This window comes from Wolffia australiana, chromosome 4 (genome assembly GCF_029677425.1).
Source record: "Wolffia australiana isolate 7733 chromosome 4, ASM2967742v1".
NCBI lineage: Eukaryota > Viridiplantae > Streptophyta > Magnoliopsida > Alismatales > Araceae > Wolffia > Wolffia australiana.
Genome location: NC_135838.1, coordinates 5390007 through 5410628, shown reverse-complemented (window position 1 = coordinate 5410628; position 20622 = coordinate 5390007). Strand labels below are relative to the sequence as shown.

Genomic DNA, 20622 nt, shown 5'->3' with positions numbered 1-20622 from the left:
ATAGATATATGGATAGATGCAAAGATATATATATTTAGAACTAAGATAGATAAATAATAATGTGTATAGTGATAGATTTTTTTTATGAATGAAATTGTGATAGATGGATAGATAGATAGATAGATAGAAAGATAGATGGATAGGCAGATAGATAGAAAATTGATGGACAGATAAATGCATATATAGATAGGCGCAAGATAGACCAATAAATATATGCTGTGATAGATAGAAAGATGGATACGGTGGTAGATAAATAGGTCAAGAGAGAGATAACGAGATAGAAGGATAGATAAACAGATAGATGGATTGAAAGATAGGTACAGATAAAAAGAATGATATATAGACAGATAGATTCATACCAATAGACGTTAAGTTCTCCTGGTTAAACGAGCCAGCAATCGCCAGCTTTTCTATGAATGCAAGCAGCTCCAACTGTACCTTGGGGGTAAAGATTAACAAGGCTCGAAGCAACACCCCCACCGCACTGGCATTGTAAACTCTGAAGCTGCTCGTTGAGGTATTAGATTCTAGTGAGAGGAAATTTACATGTTGCCCTTCATCAGAAGTCAAGGTTGACCCTTTATCGCCTGATAAACTACTGGACGGAGGAAGTACAGTTTCAAGAGCGACTTCAAGCAGTAACTGAATCATTTGCTTCTCCATATCCACGCATAACAAACCAGACTCACATAAGAGATCATAAAACGTCTGAGATGACATGATTATGTGCAGCCGGATACGATTGGTGGCATTATTGACAACACCAGCCGTAACAGCACGGAATAAAAAAGATGAAACTTTCATGTGAGCCGCTAGAGATGATTGAAAGCTTTCACTGTCATCATTATCGCTCTGGAAACTGTGAAGAGTGGTGAGTAAAAGGGAAAACCCAGTCACTTCTCCAAAAACCCTCTGCGCTGCACTGTTGGAGACAAGTACACGCCACAATAGTCCAAAAATGTCACACGTAGCATCAGTTTGAAGTTTGTACTGAGTTCCCAGAGAATTGGTCACAATCCCACTTTTTAAAATATCAATTATTGCCCCCAGCTCCTCATTATGAGTCTGAAATAAACCAAGATAACACAAAAACACTTAAAAATATCCCAAATAGAGAAGAATAAGGATGACAACAACAATAATTAAATAATGATGATGACAATTATATGCACCTGCATAGTATCTTCAATGATAAGAGATGATAACAAGCGAAGAGCTCCACTTCGGTGAATCTCTGATGCCAAGAATGTAAGAGCGGTTGTGAATCCATTTAAGGATCTAAATAGAGATTGATTTGCTTCCACTTTTTTCAGCAAAGTAGCAAGGCAGTCCCAAGCCACAGCGACCGTGCTCTCATCTTCAAAAACATGAAACCGTCCTGAATTCGAAAAGATGATCTTTGGGGAAGAAAGAATGGCGTCCTTGTTGTCAAGATGTTTGATAAAGTTTTCAGAGCTAGGTTTCCTCTCTAAGCTGACTGAACCTCTGCGCTGATGTTCTACTCCCGACACAAAGTTATGTTCCTTCAGGTCATCCATCAAAACTTCTAAAACGCCAACTTCTCGCAGTATTTTCTTGTACTGTTGGTCAAACGACACAAGCTTGACGAAGAACGAAAGAATTGTACGTTTCAAACCACCAGAAATCGGTTGTTGAAGCAAGCAGCAAAGAGAAAGTAACTCCTGTTCAGGAATGCAATTTACAACAGTGACGGCATATTCTAAAATCTTGAGTATACTTTCTTGCAATGATGAGGGAAATCCGGTCATGTTCAGTATAAAGAGGGGCATCGTCCTTAACTGCTGGCACAACTTGTAATTCTCGAGATGACTAGAGAATATCTTAAACATTCTATTGAGCACCTCAGCCTGCAGGTCTACATTCTCTGCCTTGAGAAAGATGTCCTGAAGCATTTGAATCGCCTCTAGATCACGGACCTTGGCGTTGCTCTTTTCCCAGAGTTCATCGCCAACTCGGTCACTGGAAGGCGTGCGACTACGGTTATGACCTCCAATCTTGCCAAAAGATAGCATTGACCCTATTCCAGTGTCAGCAGCTGCATGTTCAGGAGGACCTGTTTGGGATAAGTTCACAAGAACATCAAGCAGTCTAGAGAGAGAAGGAGAGAGCTCTCGAGGAGAAGTGTTCCCCCACTTGACAGAATCTTTCCTCTCATGGATTGAGCTGGGTTCGGGATGAGCACTCTGTGAACTCTGGTTTTGCTTCAAAGAAGACAGCTTAAGAGCAAACTGAACGAGGAACTGATACCCATGTGCATTGTGAATGTCTACCTTGAGCCGAGTGGATCCAGCTTCTGCAAGTTCATCAGAACAAAAGTTTGTCCGAATGTAAATAGCTTGATAAATCAACGATGTTGAATTAAAAAGAAATAAACGAAAATAAAAGTACCTGGTCTACACGACAGTTCTACACACTCCAACAGTAAGTCAACTATCCCCATGGTATAAGCAGAGTCACCGGTTACCGGATCAAAATCCTTAACTGCCATTAATAGAACTTTAATCTGCAAAGAAATGGGGGAGTCGTAAAACATGAAGAAATTCATCACAACACTTCAAATCAAATTACTTCATTATCAAAGTTGATACTATTATGCCTGGTTTGAATATTGTGAAATCCAGGAGAGAGGCAAAGTGGAAATCACCACGCAAGAAGTTAGAAAAACAGAAAAATAGACTTCGTAAAAAAACCAGAAAAAAATGCAAAAAAGAGCCACATTGACCATCAGTCCATAAAAATTACAAGAAAGAGAGTGATTATGCACCAAAGCCCAAAAGAAGAAAAAAAAACATTGTCAGTAGCATGGCTTACCAAGTGATGCTTTTGTATGTATTTGGCCGTGCTACCATTATCGTTGACCAGTAGAAGCCCAAGAATCTGTCAAATGCTAGATAGTTAGATAATTAATGTGTTTTGTTATCTATTATTCAGACTCCCATTCAAAATTCTGAGTCTACAACATTATGTGATTTTGCTAATAACATTGATTACGGTTCAGCTTGTCCTGATGACATTGACGTGTGCAGTTGACATGTGACGTGGATGTAGGTTGATCCAATGACGTCACCAACATTAATGGGTCCTCACAGTCAGCTAGGCCAGTTGACGTTGACTACTGGTTGATCATTTTTTAAAACTAAAATTTTAAGTTGGTGGCTGATGTTGACTGACACAGTCAACCGGCGGTGCAATCCCTTCATCAACAACCATCAACGTCAACCACCCCAGAATTCATCAACAACATTTCCAATGTCAAAGAGGTTCATGGCGTTGGCACTGACGTTGATGAGTGCCAAACCCTAAAAATAGTGGGCAGAAGAAATAATCTCGCACTACCATACCTGCATTGCGTGCCGATGCAGCTGAATAGTATGCAAAGGGACAAGCCCCTCCCTGAAGCGTGTAAAAGCAGTCAGAGAGCCCGTCGCAACCATGTGAAACAAAAGCTGAAGGGAATCATCCTCTATTAAGCCAGCAGCAGCTGAAGGATGGCTAGCCAACGCCTTCATAATATGCACCACAATCCCCTCGACCTAGAATTCCAAGCATAATCAAACAAACCAAAAGCCTTCATCCAAGTCAGAACCACCAACTACAGTTTCTACAGGATGAGGCTTAAAAATTTAAATGTTGAGTCAGTCAAAATGTTATAAAGTCCCGTCAACAAAAATGTATTATTCACCCATTCGGCTATTTGACAAAAACATCATAAACAGCCAAGACCAGGAGATTACAAAGATGTCATCAGAACTGTGTTTCTCAAGAATGTGAAACACCTTGCAGGCATAGATAGAAAGAAGATCAAAATATATTATTAAAGTATGGAGGGAAAAGGTAGAAACAGTTAATTGAGAGAATTTTTTAGCTTAGAATATAAGCAAACATGAGATTGTGCTTCTTGTCATCTACCGGTTAGAAAGCAGACATCAGAGCAATGCCATCCAGATCTCCATATGATCTCACAAATTAGCAAAGATCAGCTACCACGAATCCAATCCTAAGGTCTTTAACTTAACTGTTGATGAGAGAGATTTTGGTAACGTAAAAACAAAAGAAATTTTAGTATGGCAGATGGATTCCAGAAACAAAACACTAATTTTCTTTTATCCACCATTGGAAGGATTTACCGAAGGAATGATAGTTAATTCCAGTGGGATATATCAATACTCCTCTCTTTTGAAATACAACGGATAGTTTTTAATATTTTATCAACTGAAACAAAAGAAGCTGGATTTATATGAATAAATGACACAAAGACCACTAGTTTCAGCATATAAGAAAAAAGTATCCTCTTTTTATTCAATTTTCCTTATATACTTTGTTTACATCCTAATTCATGGCCATGCTTTCGTAGCTTCTCTGTTTGTAAGCTAGTAACCAGCAACTTAACATCAGCCAGGTAGTTCGTATACATGTACATAGCTTGCTTCAAATCAAGCATATTTTATCCTACTTTATAAACCTCGCCATCTCCCCGGTTTTTATTTATAATAATGTTTTATTACAACAACTGGAGGTCAGATAAAGGGCTCAGAAGTAGAAATAAAATTAAATGTTCCAATAGACAATCTCAAAAAAAAATCTTTGAGGGCTTTCAAAGATACGACAGAAAAGGATGAAATATTAGAATTCAAATAACTTTTCAGTTCTCCAAAAATAAATCTGTCCATGAGACAATCCAAATAAGCTACCTCAAGCTGGTGCATGAAAGCAGGGTTCCTATCATTGTCAGAAACACTTGAGTCAGGCAGTTCTGAGCTTTCCATGGTTCGATCTTGGCTTTGGTCCACAAGATTCAAAAGGGCACTGAGGATACGGATGAGGCAACACAGAACACCAGAATCCAATAAAGGTTGTTTATCCATTGGCTGTCATAAAGATACAACCATTATTAAATTTTAGTCCAAACTAGTCCAGAAACCGGCTCATAGTAAAAAGAAACTCTATAAATACAAACCGTTATTTCACTCAAAATTACCATGAATAATACGTGCTGAAAAAAATTATCCAACAGTCAAAAGAAAAATAAAAAAGATCTATGACAATAATACGTCTTAGTTAGACAGCAATAAAGCCTCAGAGTGAAGTTTGATATTACCATAAAAATATTTATCAAACGACCTAGTGTATGGATAGAACAAAAATACTTTAGGAGATCAATGCTACCGTTTTCACAGTATCTTAAAAAATATCTGATCACAATAGGATATTCATCGGGATCAATCAACAGGTCACGTGCACTTCAAACAATCTTGATTAACGCCAGACAAGTTGAAGTGCTCATCAGTTATATACCATAGGCACTTTAAAGGAAACGACCAAAATTTGATCGCACTTCCGAACCTCGGGAGCTATAAATAAAGGGTCTCCCATGAACCATGACTTTTGTCATACATTCTCCAGCCTTCTACCTTCAGGCACCAATCCGGCCTTCTCAGTTCTTGCTTCTATGATCTGGTCAAGACTCAAATTCTTACACAGAATTCATGATTCAGTTCATCAAGCACGCATTGATTGTCTGATGATGGTCTTCCGTAACAAGGCCATCCTCCAGTCCTGTCCATGGATTAGAAGAATAATGGAGGGGCCAACCTGAAGGCCACGGCAGGGATTACACAAATCTCTTCATCACATTCAGGTTATGTCAACTACTTCATGATTAAGGTGTTAATCACTATTATCAGAATTAGAGCTCCAGCCACGGATGATCACAAGGTGCAAGGCAGATTGATCTCCAAAAACGAAAGTTGAACCAACTGCATTCCATGTCGGAATAAATTTACTAACTGTCCAAGGTTCAAGCTCAAGTTCACAGACGACTGATGGGCATCGACAAGAGCCTCGGAGCATAGCTAATGAAGGATGGATCAGACATGTGGAATATTACTGACTGCTGAACCCACAGTCAGAGAGAAAGCAACAGCAACAAGTCATGCCATGTCTGGAGGGTGATCCACTAGAATGGTATCAATTGACAGATGACAGATATCCTTTCTGAGATAAGCAAGACTTTAAATCATGGCCAGAAAGTCAACTTTCCGTTACAGGGAAAGGAACGACATTGAGCTGACTCATGAATTTACAGCAGGAAGGTTCTCTTCGTGCATATCTACCACACCTAGATACAGAATTAATGGACACTGCATATTTTAACGGTTTTAAAATATTAAAGTGGACATCTGGTCACAGATAGAGATGCATAATCATCTTGATCTGCAAAAAAAGTGGACTTGTTTCTTGAAACAGAAATTCTATCGCAAAATTTTTAAGGGAGTTTATGAAGTTTTTGGAGTTTATGAAGATGCAACTGGTACTCCGCCATCTTAGCCCGGCGAGGGAGTCACGTTATGGATGGGTGTGGCAAGGGACATCTTTTTTGGTAAAAGAGGCCTATATGAAGATCAGAGGGGAAACAGGTTTCAGCAATCATCAAAAGAGGCCTACATGGAGGATTCAGCAATCAGCAACACAAGCTCCATGTTGATGAAACAAAAAATCCCTCTCAAGGTGAGGCTCTTTAGCTGGTTGTTGAGGCGGCGACGATTGGTTACAAAAGTCCTACGCAAGAGATGGGTCCCGACGGCTTCCCCAGAGTGCCTATGTGTGCCAGAGACGATGAAGACTGCTCCCACTTATTCTTCACATGTCTCTTTGCCCAGGGAATATGGGCATTGCAACAGTTGGCGGGGCCGGATGTGTCCTTCAATGAGGCATTTTGGGCCTCAGCTGGTGATGGAAGATACAGGAGCAAACTGGATTAGGGGAGACTCCTCGTGGTGCTCTGGGCAATATGGCCGCACTGTAATGAAGTGGTATTCAAGGTGAAGAAGGCTTCCATGGAGAATGTCCTTCAGGACGTTAAGGCGCTAATATTTTTTTGGTTTGGAGAGAGGTGAATGACAGACCATTTTGGTCAGTTTGTATATGGATTATACACAGCTTCATATATTAATAGCATCAGGTTGACCACCGCTCTGGGTGGTCTTCCTTATTTTCTTCAAAAAAAAAACAAATCTCTCACTTCCATTGTCCTTGATCGGGATCTCTATGTCAGGATGTTCTTTAACGGTTACGTATTTCTTAATACGGAAGTGGCATTCTTGTCGTGGATTAAATCACTTCAAGATCTGACTGTATCAAATTCACACTTACAAACTAATGTGGAAACAGAATGTTCCGTTAAAGGTGAGGATTTTTGGATGATTTCTCAGAAGGCAGCGCACTGTGACACAAGTCTTCCAAAACCAAATGTACACATAGGCCAGAATGTCCTATGCGTATAATGGGCAACAAAGACTGTTCTCACCTTTTCTTTGAGTATCCTTCTGCCCAGGCGACATGGGTCTTGCTGAAGCTCCAAGGGTGGATGAGGCTACGGACGAGACCTTCCAGGGCTCTATCCAAGGAGGCCCATATAGGGGACAAATGATGAGGGGAAATATCATACCAGTGCTATAAGCGATATGGCTACACCACAATAAGGCTGTGTTTAAGGGAAGTGTTGCCTTGACAGACAGCATCCGCATGATGTCAGGAGTTCTCTTTCATACTAATTTGAGAGGGAGTGAAGGGCAGGGGCCAGGCCAATCTTGTCACTTTTGTGTTTTACGTTCATAAATTTTACGAGTTGAGGGTTGATCACCGACCTCGAGTGTTCTTTCCAGTTTTACTTAAAAAAAATCCTACTTGAGGGGGTGTCAGCCTATGATCATTTCATTACAGTTATTCCCATTTTCGCCATTTACCTCTAGTAGTGTCACCTTATTGGCCTAACTTATTGTTGAACAGTAGCACCTGAAGATCTCTCAATTTTCCCTCTCTTTCTCTCTCTCTCCACTGTGAGTGGACCACAGTATATAAGTGGCCCACATGGAAGTTTCTTTCTTTCTTTCTTTTATTTTACTCAAACTCATGTTTCTCCCACGTGCGAGCCTCACTAATGAGCCCACACGTGGGACACCTGTATGGGGGCCCTTTAAAGGACCCCAAACCCTAGCCGCCAAGCTGAAGTACTTTTCTCTTTTTTTTCTATTCAACTGGCTTCCCTCTCAGGCGCTGCCTCTGGCTGGAGCACCATCCCTCTCACCTCTCCTAACCTCCTTCAAGGTCTAACATGGTATCAGAGTTGATCCTTCTGCTGTAGTTCTAGTCCTCCTGCAGCAGTTGTTCTGCAGTAGTTCGAGCTCTAGAGGGAGTTCTCAAGTTTTTCGATCTCCAGTTCACACATTGCAAACCTAGGAGATGAAAACTCAACCCAGGGTACACCTGGACTGGTGCAGGATGACCCTGGAGTCAGGGCTGGGGAAGCAAGTGGGTTGAATGTAGAGTTAGGGAGATCTGCAATCGTCTTTCCTCCTGCAGAGGTGAAGTTCGATGGAGGAAACATGTTTGAGTGGTCCAAAATGGTCACTCTTACTGTTTATGGTTGTTTTCTGGGAGATCACTTGACTGATCTTCCCAGAAGCCCTGCTGTTGCTGATTTCAAGAAATGGAAAGCGGAAGAATCCCTCATTTTAGGTTGGATGTTGCGGTCTATGACACCTGAGATGAGAAGGGACTTCCTGTACTGTGATACAGTAAAGGAATTGTGGGATGAGATCCAGAGGTACACCGCCGAGCAGTCACACGACTGGCGGATCTATGAGCTGAAGGCGCAGGAGTCTCTAGCATGGCAAGGGGGTGAAAATGTCCGACAATACTCCTCTCGGCTGAAGGCAATCTGGAGGGAAATCGACCATCTGTGGCCTACGCAGAATCCACAATCAGTGGAACGCCAGTACATCTTGAAGCAACGGATTTTTACGTTCCTAATGGGACTGAATTCCGTGTATGAGTCTGTGAGGAGTCAGCTCCTTCACAGAGAGAAGCTACCATCGCTGGAGGAAGCTATAGGTGCTATCTTGCAGGCCGAGAGCCGGTTCGGGGTTACCCCGGACTCTCAGGGGCAGAATTTCGCTGCGCTGCTTACGAAGAGGCCTGAGAGTCGGGCAGAGCCCGCCGGGAACAGGACAACACACCCATCCCAACCAAGTCCAACCGTGGGAGGTGAAGGAGAAGATAGCCGCGACGCCCTTTTTTGCAACTACTGTAAGAAGCGTCGCCATACCAAGGAAAATTGCTGGAAACTTGCATGGAAGAATCAAAACTCTGGGAAAAGAGCTCTGGTTGCCTCGTCTCAGCCCCAGAACCCCGGAGGAACTGTGTCCAGACCGGAAGTCGAAGAAGTTCAGCAGAAGTTGAGTTCCGCTGCACTAGTCCAGTCAGGTAATTCTCCCTCCCCAGAATGGGTTGCTGATACAGGGGCTACTGATCACATGTCCCCGGAAGGGTCCCTGTTCACTGACTACATGCAGGCAGAAGGTCCCCACAGAGTCCAGACTGCTGGGGGAGGGTCACTACCAGTCAAGGGAATTGGTGACATATTGGTTGACTCTCTTGGAATCCTGCAGAAGGCCCTGCACGTCCAAGATCTCAAAGCAAACCTCATATCTTTGCAAAAATTAGTTGATGATTACAAGTGGAGATTCGTTCTTGATAGTGATGACTGTTTTTTGTGTGAAAAGGTTTCCGGGAGGAGGATTTCATCCTTTAGGAGAGAAGGTGGGCTGCTCCTCCTTGATGCGTCTCCACAGCAGTGTTTGGTGGCAAGAAGGAAGTGCACTGGGGAGGAGAGAGTGATGCGTCTACATCAGCGGATGGGACACCCTCCTTTTGATTTGCTGAAAAATTGTTACCCAACCTTATTTCGTGGAATTTTGGATGACAAACTTTTCTGTGAGGCCTGTCATTTGGCCAAACACCGTCGTTCAGTTTTTAAATCAGTTGAAGAGCGTTGTTTGTCACCCTTTGAATGTATCCACAGCGATGTATGGGGTCCTTGTCCTACGACTAGTCTGACCGGCAGCCGTTGGTTTGTAATCTTCGTGGACGACTGTATGAGGACGATGTGGACATACTTGCTGAGGTCAAAGCCTGAAGTACCTGACATTATGATCCGTTTCTGCCAGTTGATTACGACTCAGTTCGGAAAGAAAATAAAGAGATTCAGAACCGACAACGGGACAGAATTCTTCAATTCTACGGTAGATTCCTATTTCTCGAGCCATGGAATTGTTCATGAATCATCATGTGTTAACACTCCTCAACAAAATGGACTGGCGGAGCGTCGTCTCGGATACATTCTGGCCATGACAAGCTCCCTGTTGATTCATGCAAGTCTTCCGAAGAACTACTGGGGAGCTCACTGCGACATACTTGGTTAACAGGCTTCCGATGAGGGTCATTGGGTATCAGTCCCCGTTAGGATTGTTGAGTGCTGAATTCCCGAAACTTAAACTGTTCTCAGGACTGCCAGTCCGCATCTTTGGCTGCACAGCATTTGTGCACCAGACTGCAGGCAAACTGGATCCAAGAGCTCTGAAGTGCGTGTTCGTGGGATACTCGGGTACCAAAAAGGGATACCGGTGCGACCATCCAGCCTCTCGAAGGTTTTTTGTTTCTGCTGATGTCACTTTCAATGAAACAGAATTTACTTATCAGTCTGAGAATCTCCCAAAGACAGGTGTGACAGCCAAGACTTCAGCAGGACTGCATTTTCTATCCCTTCCAGAACTGCGAGCTGGAGGGGTTGGGAGTGAAGGATTGTCTGATAGCTTAACAGAACAAAGGGCACCCGATGAGGAGGGTATGGCAGACCCAGAAGGAGCAGGCCAAGGAGAAGTGGTTGAAGAATCTGGAGACCCAGCAGACATTGTTGAGGAATCAGCAGAACAAGAGGCCCCTGTGGAGGAGGTAGCAGAAACACCAGCAGAACCGGACTCTGCTAGTGAACTGCCCGAGGTGACTCAAGATGATCTTGGGTGGCCTATCGCACTACGCAAAGGTGTGAGGTCCTGTCGATCGACGGCGAAATACCCGATTGGGCATTATGTGAAGTACGAAAAGTTGGGGACAGACTACAAGAGCTTTCTTACGTCTCTAGGAGACATTTTTATTCCTACCCGGGTTGAGGAGGCTCTTCAAGACCCGGGTTGGAAAGCCGCCATGGATGAGGAGATGGCGGCCCTAGAGAAGAATTGCACTTGGGTACTTGTCTCCCTTCCCAAAGGCAAGCGGTTAGTTGGGTGTAAGTGGGTGTTTACTCCGAAGTTCCATTGTAGCGGAGTCTTGGAGAGGTTGAAGGCCAGATTGGTCGCGAAAGGATACACTCAAACGCAGGGAGTGGATTATGAGGAGACATTTGCCCCAGTTGCGAAATTTAATACCGTTCGTGTTCTCATCGCGGTGGCTGCAAAGTGTAACTGGGATATTCTACAGTTTGACGTGAAGAATGCGTTTCTCCACGGAGAGTTAGAAGAAGAGGTCTACATGCAACCTCCTCCAGGTTACCAACGGCCAGGACAAGAAAACCTTGTCTGCAGGCTGAAGAAGGCCCTCTACGGACTCAAACAGTCCCCGAGAGCCTGGTTCGGCAGATTCACCGGGACAATGTTGAAGTTGAAGTATCATCAAGCAAGGGGAGATCATACTCTGTTCATCAAGCACGGGTCTGGAGCAAGAATCACCATTCTGCTTGTTTACATGGACGACATCCTCATCACAGGGAGTGACTCGGATGAAATTCAGCAGCTGAGTAGCCCTCTGTCCGACCAATTCGATATGAAGAAATTGGGAAAATTGAAGTACTTCTTGGGAATCGAAGTTGCTCATTCAAGTGCCGGGATCTCACTCAGTCAACATAAGTATACCATGGATCTGCTCAGGGAGACGGGACAGTTGGGATGCAAGCCGGCAACAACTCCACTGGACCCAAATGTAAAGATTGGTAAAGGGGATGATGGAGCAGCAGTGGACAAGAGGTCCTATCAGAGATTGATAGGCAAGCTAATTTATCTCAACCATACCCAGCCGGATATCTCGTTTGCAGTAAGCTTACTCAGTCAGTTTATGAGTGAGCCATACGAAATTCACCAGCAAACAGCCTACAGAATCTTGGCATATCTGAAATATACAGTTGGGCAGGGTCTCTTGTTCACACGCAAAGGAGGACTTAGGCTCGAGGCGTATACAGACTCGGACTGGGCTGGCTCCTTGGTCGATCGCAGGTCCACATCAGGTTACTGCACCTTCTTAGGTGGCAGTTTGATCACTTGGAGAAGCAAGAAGCAGAAGGAGGTATCCCTGTCAAGCGCCGAGGCAGAATTACGTGCTCTGAAACGGGGTGTCTCCGAGTGTCGATGGCTGAAACATCTACTTGAAGATCTTGGCCTCTACGATGACCGTGGAACTACTCTCTACTGCGACAATCAGTCAGCCCTTGCAATTGTCAAGAATCCGGTTTAGCACGACCGGACAAAGCACATGGCTTTGAATCGTCATTATCTGACTGAGAACATTGACAGAGGGATCATTCATCCCATGTTTATCCCATCGATGGAGCAGACTGCAGATATCTTTACAAAGGCACTGCCGGCATCGAGATTTCAGGCATTGGTGTCCAAGCTCGGCATGGTCAACATCCACACCTAGCTTGAGGGGGGATGTTGAACAGTAGCACCTGAAGATCTCTCAATTTTCCCTCTCTTTCTCTCTCTCTCCACTGTGAGTGGACCACAGTATATAAGTGGCCCACATGGGAGTTTCTTTCTTTCTTTCTTTTATTTTACTCAAACTCATGTTTCTCCCACGTGTGAGCCTCACTAATGAGCCCACACGTGGGACACCTGTATGGGGACCCTTTAAAGGGCCCCAAACCCTAGCCGCCAAGCTGAAGTACTTTTCTCTTTTTTTTCTATTCAACTGGCTTCCCTCTCAGGCGCTGCCTCTGGCTGGAGCACCATCCCTCTCACCTCTCCTAACCTCCTTCAAGGTCTAACACTTATAAAGAGACAGATGGCGTTACTATGTAAGTCAATGGTCCATCTTAAAGTCCCACAATGAACCTAGGGGATTTATTAGACCATAATCAATAGGGTTTGTAGACAGGTGGCTGACAGCACGATACTCCAAACCGGAACACAACGACACTGGGGTGGGGTCCTTCCAATTTGACAAAGTTCATCCCCACCTGTTAAGTCTCCAAGAAGAGTGTGCAGTTCGGGAGAAAATATAGAGATCTCACTCAACAACCAATATCCAACAAGAATATTCGAGCACAAGGCAATACAGGAATAGTTCTGACAAACAGACCGAGATCTGTGTGAAATAGGGATAGATCAAGAACAAGACAGGGCACAGTAACTTCCCTGTCAAGAATCGTAGAGTCTGCGTTCCGGATTGGGCAACTGCAGTCCACGCCAGGAGGATCTCCTTCTCTCAACTGGACGATTGAAAAAACATCCCCCTTGGACGCAACTCTGCCTTTATTTATAGGCGCTTCTCGCGCTTATTTGAATCTTCACACGTGCGCCTCATTACTCACGTGCAGAGGGAGCTTGGCGTTTCCTCTTGCTCTGGTAAGTCTTCGTCAGGGACTTATCACAACCCTCCACAGCAATATCTTCCCCCCTCTCTCTTTCTCTAGGTGATCGTCCTCCCTGTCCCTTCCTCTCTCTACCTCTTCCACAACACAAACCTTGGTTTGTGTCAGCACCCAGCATTTGTATATCATACGCGCTCAAAGCAAAACGACCAAGAATTGACTGCAACTATGATGTATCACGCATCCTCAAGAGCATCCAAGGACCACTAAGTTTGTTGGAGATTATTCACTCCTCTCATGCCAGATGCCAATCTGCCCAATAGCAATTGTAGATTGTGAGTTCTGATTCGCACATGCATTCTTAGTCTAAGATTGTGATTCAGTTTAGTGAGCAAGCATTGATCATCTGACAGCAATCTTCTGGAACGAGGCCACCAACCAGTCCTGTTTGCTGATTAGAAGAATAATCAAGAACCCAACCTGAAGGCCCCGACAGGGATTTCTCAAACTAATTCATCAAATAAGTTAATCTCAACTATTTATTTATTGAGATACTAATTAAATTCTATCAACTCGAGAATTCTAACAAGAAATACAGAATAATAATCCGCTGATTCTCAGTAAGTTGAAAAGGAATCTGCTGGTCCACTATTTGCCCCTTCAAAATGCAAGCAAGGAAGCTAGAAACCAAACTCAATACGCTGTCCATTCTTTTTTGGTCAAAGAAAAGTATAGTTTACTCACATTCTAAGTCTATTGACAACGCAATGGACAAGCAAACATAGGATAACATTCTTTGCTCACATCCGGTATTACCAATACTATACAAACGTCAAAAAATAATTAAGAGAATCCATCGAGAAAAAAGATAAAGAATAAAATACATCCGGAAAGTTTGAGAAATTAATGGGAAAACAGAAAAACAAATAAGATATTTTTTTGAAGAACAATTAAAAAAGAATTAAATGTTTTTTTAGGACTAAATAGGTAATAGACATACCCCAGACACAAGAGTTTCCACAGCAAAAAGCAAATTCCAACCAGGGCTAATGCCATCCTGTAGGATGGTCATAATATCAGGTCACATTTTGTGAGGCAGACTTCAGAAATGGGGGTAACAATGAACACCAAAATAATCCAGCAGAAATATTTTTTCCGGAATCAACCTCATTCACCTTGGAGAAGAAATCCAGGATGTTCACAGCTCGAAGAGATTTACTTGGGCTACAGATTCGCAGTTTCTCAACATCTGTGACAAATGCTCTTCCCACCACAAAAGAAAATATGTGCGCCTCAACCAATCTAAGACAAACAGCACATTGTAACCACTTTGTTTCAACTATTTTGAGATAGATCCCAAAAATACGGGTCAAAATAGCAAGAATTCAACTCACGGACCCCATGACAGTATTGTTTTTCTGAATTAAACCCCATGACAGTAATGTTTAAAAAAATGGTGTATGGATCCTCTCTCGTAGATAAAGAAGCGTCAGGAAAACCTAGCATCAGATTGGAAACCAGGATTTGGGCATTTTTTACAATATCGAAGAACTCATTTTCAGAACTCGGTTTTTCATGGTGATCTAATGTATTAATAAATTAGTCATCTAACACTTTTTTGAAGAAACATTAGAAACAACGATATCAGAGAATTGAAGCTAAGCACCATGAATTCACATGAAAAGTATCAATTAAAGTGATTCATACGATCAAATCAACAATAGATAAAGGAAATAAAATAATGAAGAAAGAAGGAAATGTTCATGTGTCGTGTCTAACCGAATGGCATTGTTCTGCAACTTAACTAATCGACAAAATAGATCCACGGCCATATTTAAAGAAATTTCCTTCTCCTGCAGAACGAAAATGAAAAGTGTTCATCTTTTTCTTCTAAAATGATGAAATAAAAGTTCTGAAGAAAGATATCGACCTTTTCAGAGCTGGATGTGCGGAACTCTTCCCAGTATCTCTTAAAGTCCAACTCCATATCATGCCCATCTCTATATCAATCATATTTTGAAATGCGAGGTCAGAACTGATCTAAGACGAGTATGTAATAACAAAATCGGAAAAAGAAACATAGATGACATTACAAAGAGATATTTCAGAAAAATTAAAGAACATCAGTTACATGAAAATACAAGAAGCCGGAGGACCTGTTTATTGAGTTAATTCCAATGTAAGGAATGCATCGAATTGATGCGACTCTGAGATACAATAATATCTCCTACGGATAACATGTCAAAAATTAACCAAAGAAACAAATGCAACAGTATTTATCAACAAAAGGGATTATTTTCAACGCTTTGGAAACAAAATTTCGTTTGTTATACTTTTCAAAAAAAAATTCGTTTATTATTTCGAGAATTAGGAATTTATAAGCGACATGGAGGAAAAAGGGCCACTTATCAGTTCTGATGTACGACAGGCCAATAGACCTTTAGGGCACTTTTCATAGCAGAGACGACAGTATAGCGCACCTAGTGATGTTTTAATGAACAGTTTTCCAACAAACGGGTTTAATTTAAAAAAGAAAAATCCTTGGAACGCGTAAAATACTTTCCAATTTCCAACATCGCCAATGGGTGGGAAAGAAGAATATTGAAAAACGCAGAGGATGATACAGCATAAAAAATATCCCTGATAAATCTTGATTCCTGAATTATAACAGCATTATTGAGTACGAGGCACAGAACAAACACTACAGACAACAAAGCAGAATGGTAACATAACATTTAAAGAGTGTTCGAGTACGGTTTCAGCCAACTTTAATTTTTGCTCAACTTTATTGGCGCAAGTTGTCACAGTGGAATGCCATAAAATATTGGATGTCTCGTCGCTGTACCCCGCCCTTCAATTTTGCAGTTCAGCTTTCCCTGTCTAACCGATCACCATGGCATCCAACTTTACAGTTCTCTATCCCATCTCAGATATGCAATTCCAAAAAGAAGGATTTTATTCTGTTGCAGATTCAAAAGATAGGTCCAACGGAGTTCGTCTTAAACAACAACAAACAAAGAGAGAATCGGAGTTCAAATGCGACTGCCACTTCATTTTGTCTTTACCATCGATCAAAGACTCAGAATATAAGTAAATATCTTGAAATCGCGAGATCGATGCAACTTAAAGGAGATCAATTCTAGAGAGAGTTAGAGAGATCGCGAACCTGACAGGAGGCGCAGTCTCCGACAATGATCGAATTCCATCCTGCGATGCAGAACCTGCTCTCTCACCATCCGCAGCAGAGCCGGTCGCAGAAGAGGGAGAATGAGGCGACGTAGACGGCGAAGTGGACAATCCAACCCTCTCCTTGATGTCCTTCAGCAGTGACGACCATTTCATCGTTTTCCGAGACGACTGAAACATGTGTCCCGATCTACGACGGACGATCTCATCCGATTAAAATCAAAGCGAGCCCTAGATCCGCCCGATCAGCGATTAAATCCGTTAACCTGGAGACGCAACCATCTCCTTTCAGCTGCATTCCAGCCGAAAATACATCAAAATCTCGCTCTGCGCTGCGATAGAGCTTCTCCAGCTCCTTCTTCCTCAAATTTTCCTCCTCCTTCCTCAAGAACAAGTCCGATTTCATACCTTATTCCTTCCTCATCGTCGATTTGCGGCGCCACCGCAACAATCGGCCGCTGATGAATCGAGAGGATTGCGATCCACGCAAGTGGAGCACGAGATTTCTGGTAGAGCGCGCCACGAGACAATCTCTCTCTCTCTCTCTCTCTCTCTCTCTATCTCTCCCTCTCCCTCTCCCTCTCTCTCTCGTCTTCGTTCTCCTTCGTCGACGAGCTTCGAGCTTTTCAAGCCTTCCTCTTCCTCTCTCTCTCTCTATCTCTCTATTTACATCTCGCGAATGTTTCAGCAAAAATGTCTGCCAAGTCATGCCACGTCGGAAGTCAAAGGTCGTCCACGTGGACCGGGTGGGAGAGGGAACCAGTTTCTGACCCGGACCCGGCCCACCCGAACCGGTCAACTCCATGGTGCCGGGTACTTTGACCGCTAACCCAAGGTCAAACTTGACCCGATACGGGGTTACGCTGATTAACTATGGTTAATCGGCGCTGACACGTGTCAGGCGCGGAGCTCCTCACCGCCCGTTTTCAATGTCTCGCATTAACCGCGGTCACGCAGTGCGTGGAGCACTTGGCCTTTCCATACATCAAGTGATACGTAGCGCGGTAAACGACAATTATGCGTTTACGTTTACAGCCGTTCGATCGAGATCTGACGGTTACTTCAATTATCATTGTACGCGATGCGATGCACAATAGTTCGGCACGGCACGCGTTAGTGGGTGCGGACATGTTTTGGCAGCTCGGATCGAGATCCGACGGTTGAGGATTATCGGGCGTTCTCTTATTGAAAGACGTAAGGTGTGTGATCAGGTTTGACTTTCTAGAAAGGTAAAATCGTGTGATCAGCGGAACAGTAAAGGTCGCGGTCAACGGTCTGGCCTTGCCTAATATAGGCTTGTTGGACGGATGACGGGCCACCATTAGTTCCGTCAAGACCGATGGACGGATGACTGTACGGAATCATTTTTATGTTAATCATTAGTCATTTATAGTAGAGGACAGATGACTATGACATAGATGATGTATAGATGATGGAGAATGACTGATGACAATTAGGATAACATAAGTGTGGGGAGTTTTTATAAAAGTTGGAATAATAATGTTACTCAAGTATATTGTCTTCTCAATGTTGAAATATAAATTTGTTTAGTTTACTATTAATAGCCTTACAATGACAAGGATAGTGAATACGATAACGAAAAACAACGATGGATGTTTCGTCGATGACTAATTGACAGAAGCATCGTCAACGAGGATGAGAATTGTCATCAACATGAATGTTGTCAACATGGACCACGGGGATGACTACTATCATTGACACGGACAACAACGACAACAGCTGACATAGATAGGGACAATGATCATTGTTAATGAGGATAACGACCGTTAACAGAGACAAAGACCATATTGATTATGTTGACATGAACAATAGGGATGACAACTATCTTCAACGTAGATAACAACCATGAATGTTGTCTTAGAGGTGGATGATGAATACCTTGAACAGGGATGACAACTGCGACAACTGTTGTCATCGTGGATGACAACCACAATGACCATGAGAGTCATCATATATGAGGATGGCAACCATGATATCATTGTCTTTGTGGACGACCAATTGGTTAATGTGGATGACAAGCGCTGTCGACTAGGGCATTTACTGTTGTTGAGGGGGATGACAGTCAGGACAACTGTTGTCAACATGGACAACGAGAATGACAACTATCATCAATTAGACCTCACCAAACCCATGCCACAGGCACGATGGCATGTATGAAACGAGGGTGCACTATTAGATTAATTTCTTAATTATATATATATGTATAAAATTACATATTGTTAAGTTACCGATTTATATGTGATTCACTTAATGATGGGATTAAGACATTTCTAACAATAAGTATGGTATTTAATTGTGTAGAGGCTAAGCTTGTCTTAATTATAATGATGGGATTAGTTAAGATAGTCCAAAGAGGATTAAGTATCACCTCTTCCTGTAAATAGGGGCCAGGTCCTTGGGTCATAAGGGTATTGACTTTTCTCCTGAGCATCCAATTATTCAGAGAGACTCCAGGAAGTCATTTGGGATTGATCCAAAAGGCATCCCCTCAAGACTGTTCAATTTAACTAAGAGAATACGCGATGGATCGAGGTATTTTTTACATTGATTTACATTCACGTATGATCTTCATCATCCTTAAGAATCGGAGCAAGCCTTCTGTGGATCTAACAACTTGATGATGGATATTATGTGGCCGTCAAGCCAATCACACTACCATGTTTATTTAAGTTCCTTGAATAAAATATGTGCATTCATTATTATTCCGTGTGATGTTTATAATGAACTTCATGAATACGTGCAATGACTTGGTGAATTATGATGATATCATAATACAATGACCACTAATCTTTAAACATGTATTCTAAATGTCCCTATTCGATGGATAGTCGAGACGGACATCGAATTATCCGGATAGAATAACACTAGCTGTTCCAACTTATACGATAAGTATAACTGATCATGTGGCTATTAGTATGGCGACACTAAGGTCAGATAGTGGGTGCTCTTTAGAGAAAAAGTTCACTGAATTAATCCCTACGAATCCATGAATGGTATTCTACCTAAACATCAATCAGGTTGATTCAAGTCACAGTTGTATAAGTGATCCACTGACCTGAGACACCAAGGGCATATTGTAAGTGGACGACTACGTTTTGACTATGACTTATGAGTAAGGTTCGCCATTTTTTATCAAATTTCGGTAAAACCGGACCGAACCGATACCGTGGGTTCGGGTTTCATGGTTTTACCGATAGGTCGGTAAAGGTTTCGGTTCGAAACTCCAACCGGACCGAAACCGAACCGAAAGAGAAAGAAGTAAAAATATTATTATTTTTTAGTTGCAACCATGGGGGCTCAAACCCTGGTCTACACGCCTCCATCGCACATACCCTTTAGCCAACTTAGCCATGATACTTTTACGAAAATAGTAAATAAATGTAATATATATTCGTATACAAATGAATTTATTAAAATATATAATCATGTAAAAATAAATTTAGAAAATAACTTTTTCCCTTGTTAATTTTTGAAATAGAAAACCCTTAACATTCTTACATGAATCTTCTTTGATTATGTGGTGAATCAATAGAGAAAATGTTTTAATTACATTTGAAAATTGATTGATTCACTTGTGAAGATTATAATTTTTAACTTAGATCATGATTTTCAGTTGGTATTCATGACCGAACTATAGGTTTTACCGAACCGAACCAATCCTTGACCGAACCGAGACCATACCAAAGTTTAGGTATAGGTTTAGGTTTTTGCAAAAAACCGGTACCGAGACCGACACCGTCATTCCCTACTTATGAGCCTCTAATCATGGGATCCATATAATTTATAGATTGGATGTAGTAAGAAGCTTACGAAGATGATTGAGTGGTCAAGACGGGATCATCCGCCCTCGGTATAAGAGGAGATTGACTCAAGGAAGACGATGTAGAAAAAATCCCTGGCCGGGGTAGTGAGGATATTGGAGAAGGTGTTCTCCAATGATCCCCGTTACGCATCAGTACTAATCAAATGATGGA

General features: G+C 42.4%; 1 protein-coding gene across 4 annotated transcripts in view; it reads right to left on the bottom strand.

Annotated features, from left to right (window-relative positions):
* The window catches only part of SPI (BEACH-DOMAIN HOMOLOG A1), a 29119-nt gene extending 11842 nt beyond the window's left edge, over positions 1 to 17277 (bottom strand). The window contains exons 1-12 of one of the 4 annotated variants that reach the window (XM_078573435.1): positions 17036 to 17277; positions 16608 to 16919; positions 15372 to 15441; positions 15221 to 15294; positions 14608 to 14743; positions 14442 to 14498; positions 4713 to 4889; positions 3363 to 3554; positions 2833 to 2898; positions 2410 to 2524; positions 1173 to 2314; positions 360 to 1065 (exon numbers count right to left, since the gene is read on the bottom strand). In XM_078573435.1, coding sequence (XP_078429561.1) covers positions 360 to 1065; positions 1173 to 2314; positions 2410 to 2524; positions 2833 to 2898; positions 3363 to 3554; positions 4713 to 4889; positions 14442 to 14498; positions 14608 to 14743; positions 15221 to 15294; positions 15372 to 15441; positions 16608 to 16807 — 2935 coding nt within the window. In that variant the 5' untranslated portion in view covers positions 16808 to 16919; positions 17036 to 17277. Of the gene's footprint in view, positions 1 to 359; positions 1066 to 1172; positions 2315 to 2409; positions 2525 to 2832; positions 2899 to 3362; positions 3590 to 4712; positions 4890 to 14441; positions 14499 to 14607; positions 14744 to 15220; positions 15295 to 15371; positions 15442 to 16607; positions 16920 to 17035 lie in introns of those variants that run through there. The other 3 variants (XM_078573437.1, XM_078573436.1, XM_078573438.1) reach the window with 3 other exon arrangements.
* Between the last annotated feature and the right edge of the window lie 3345 nt (positions 17278 to 20622).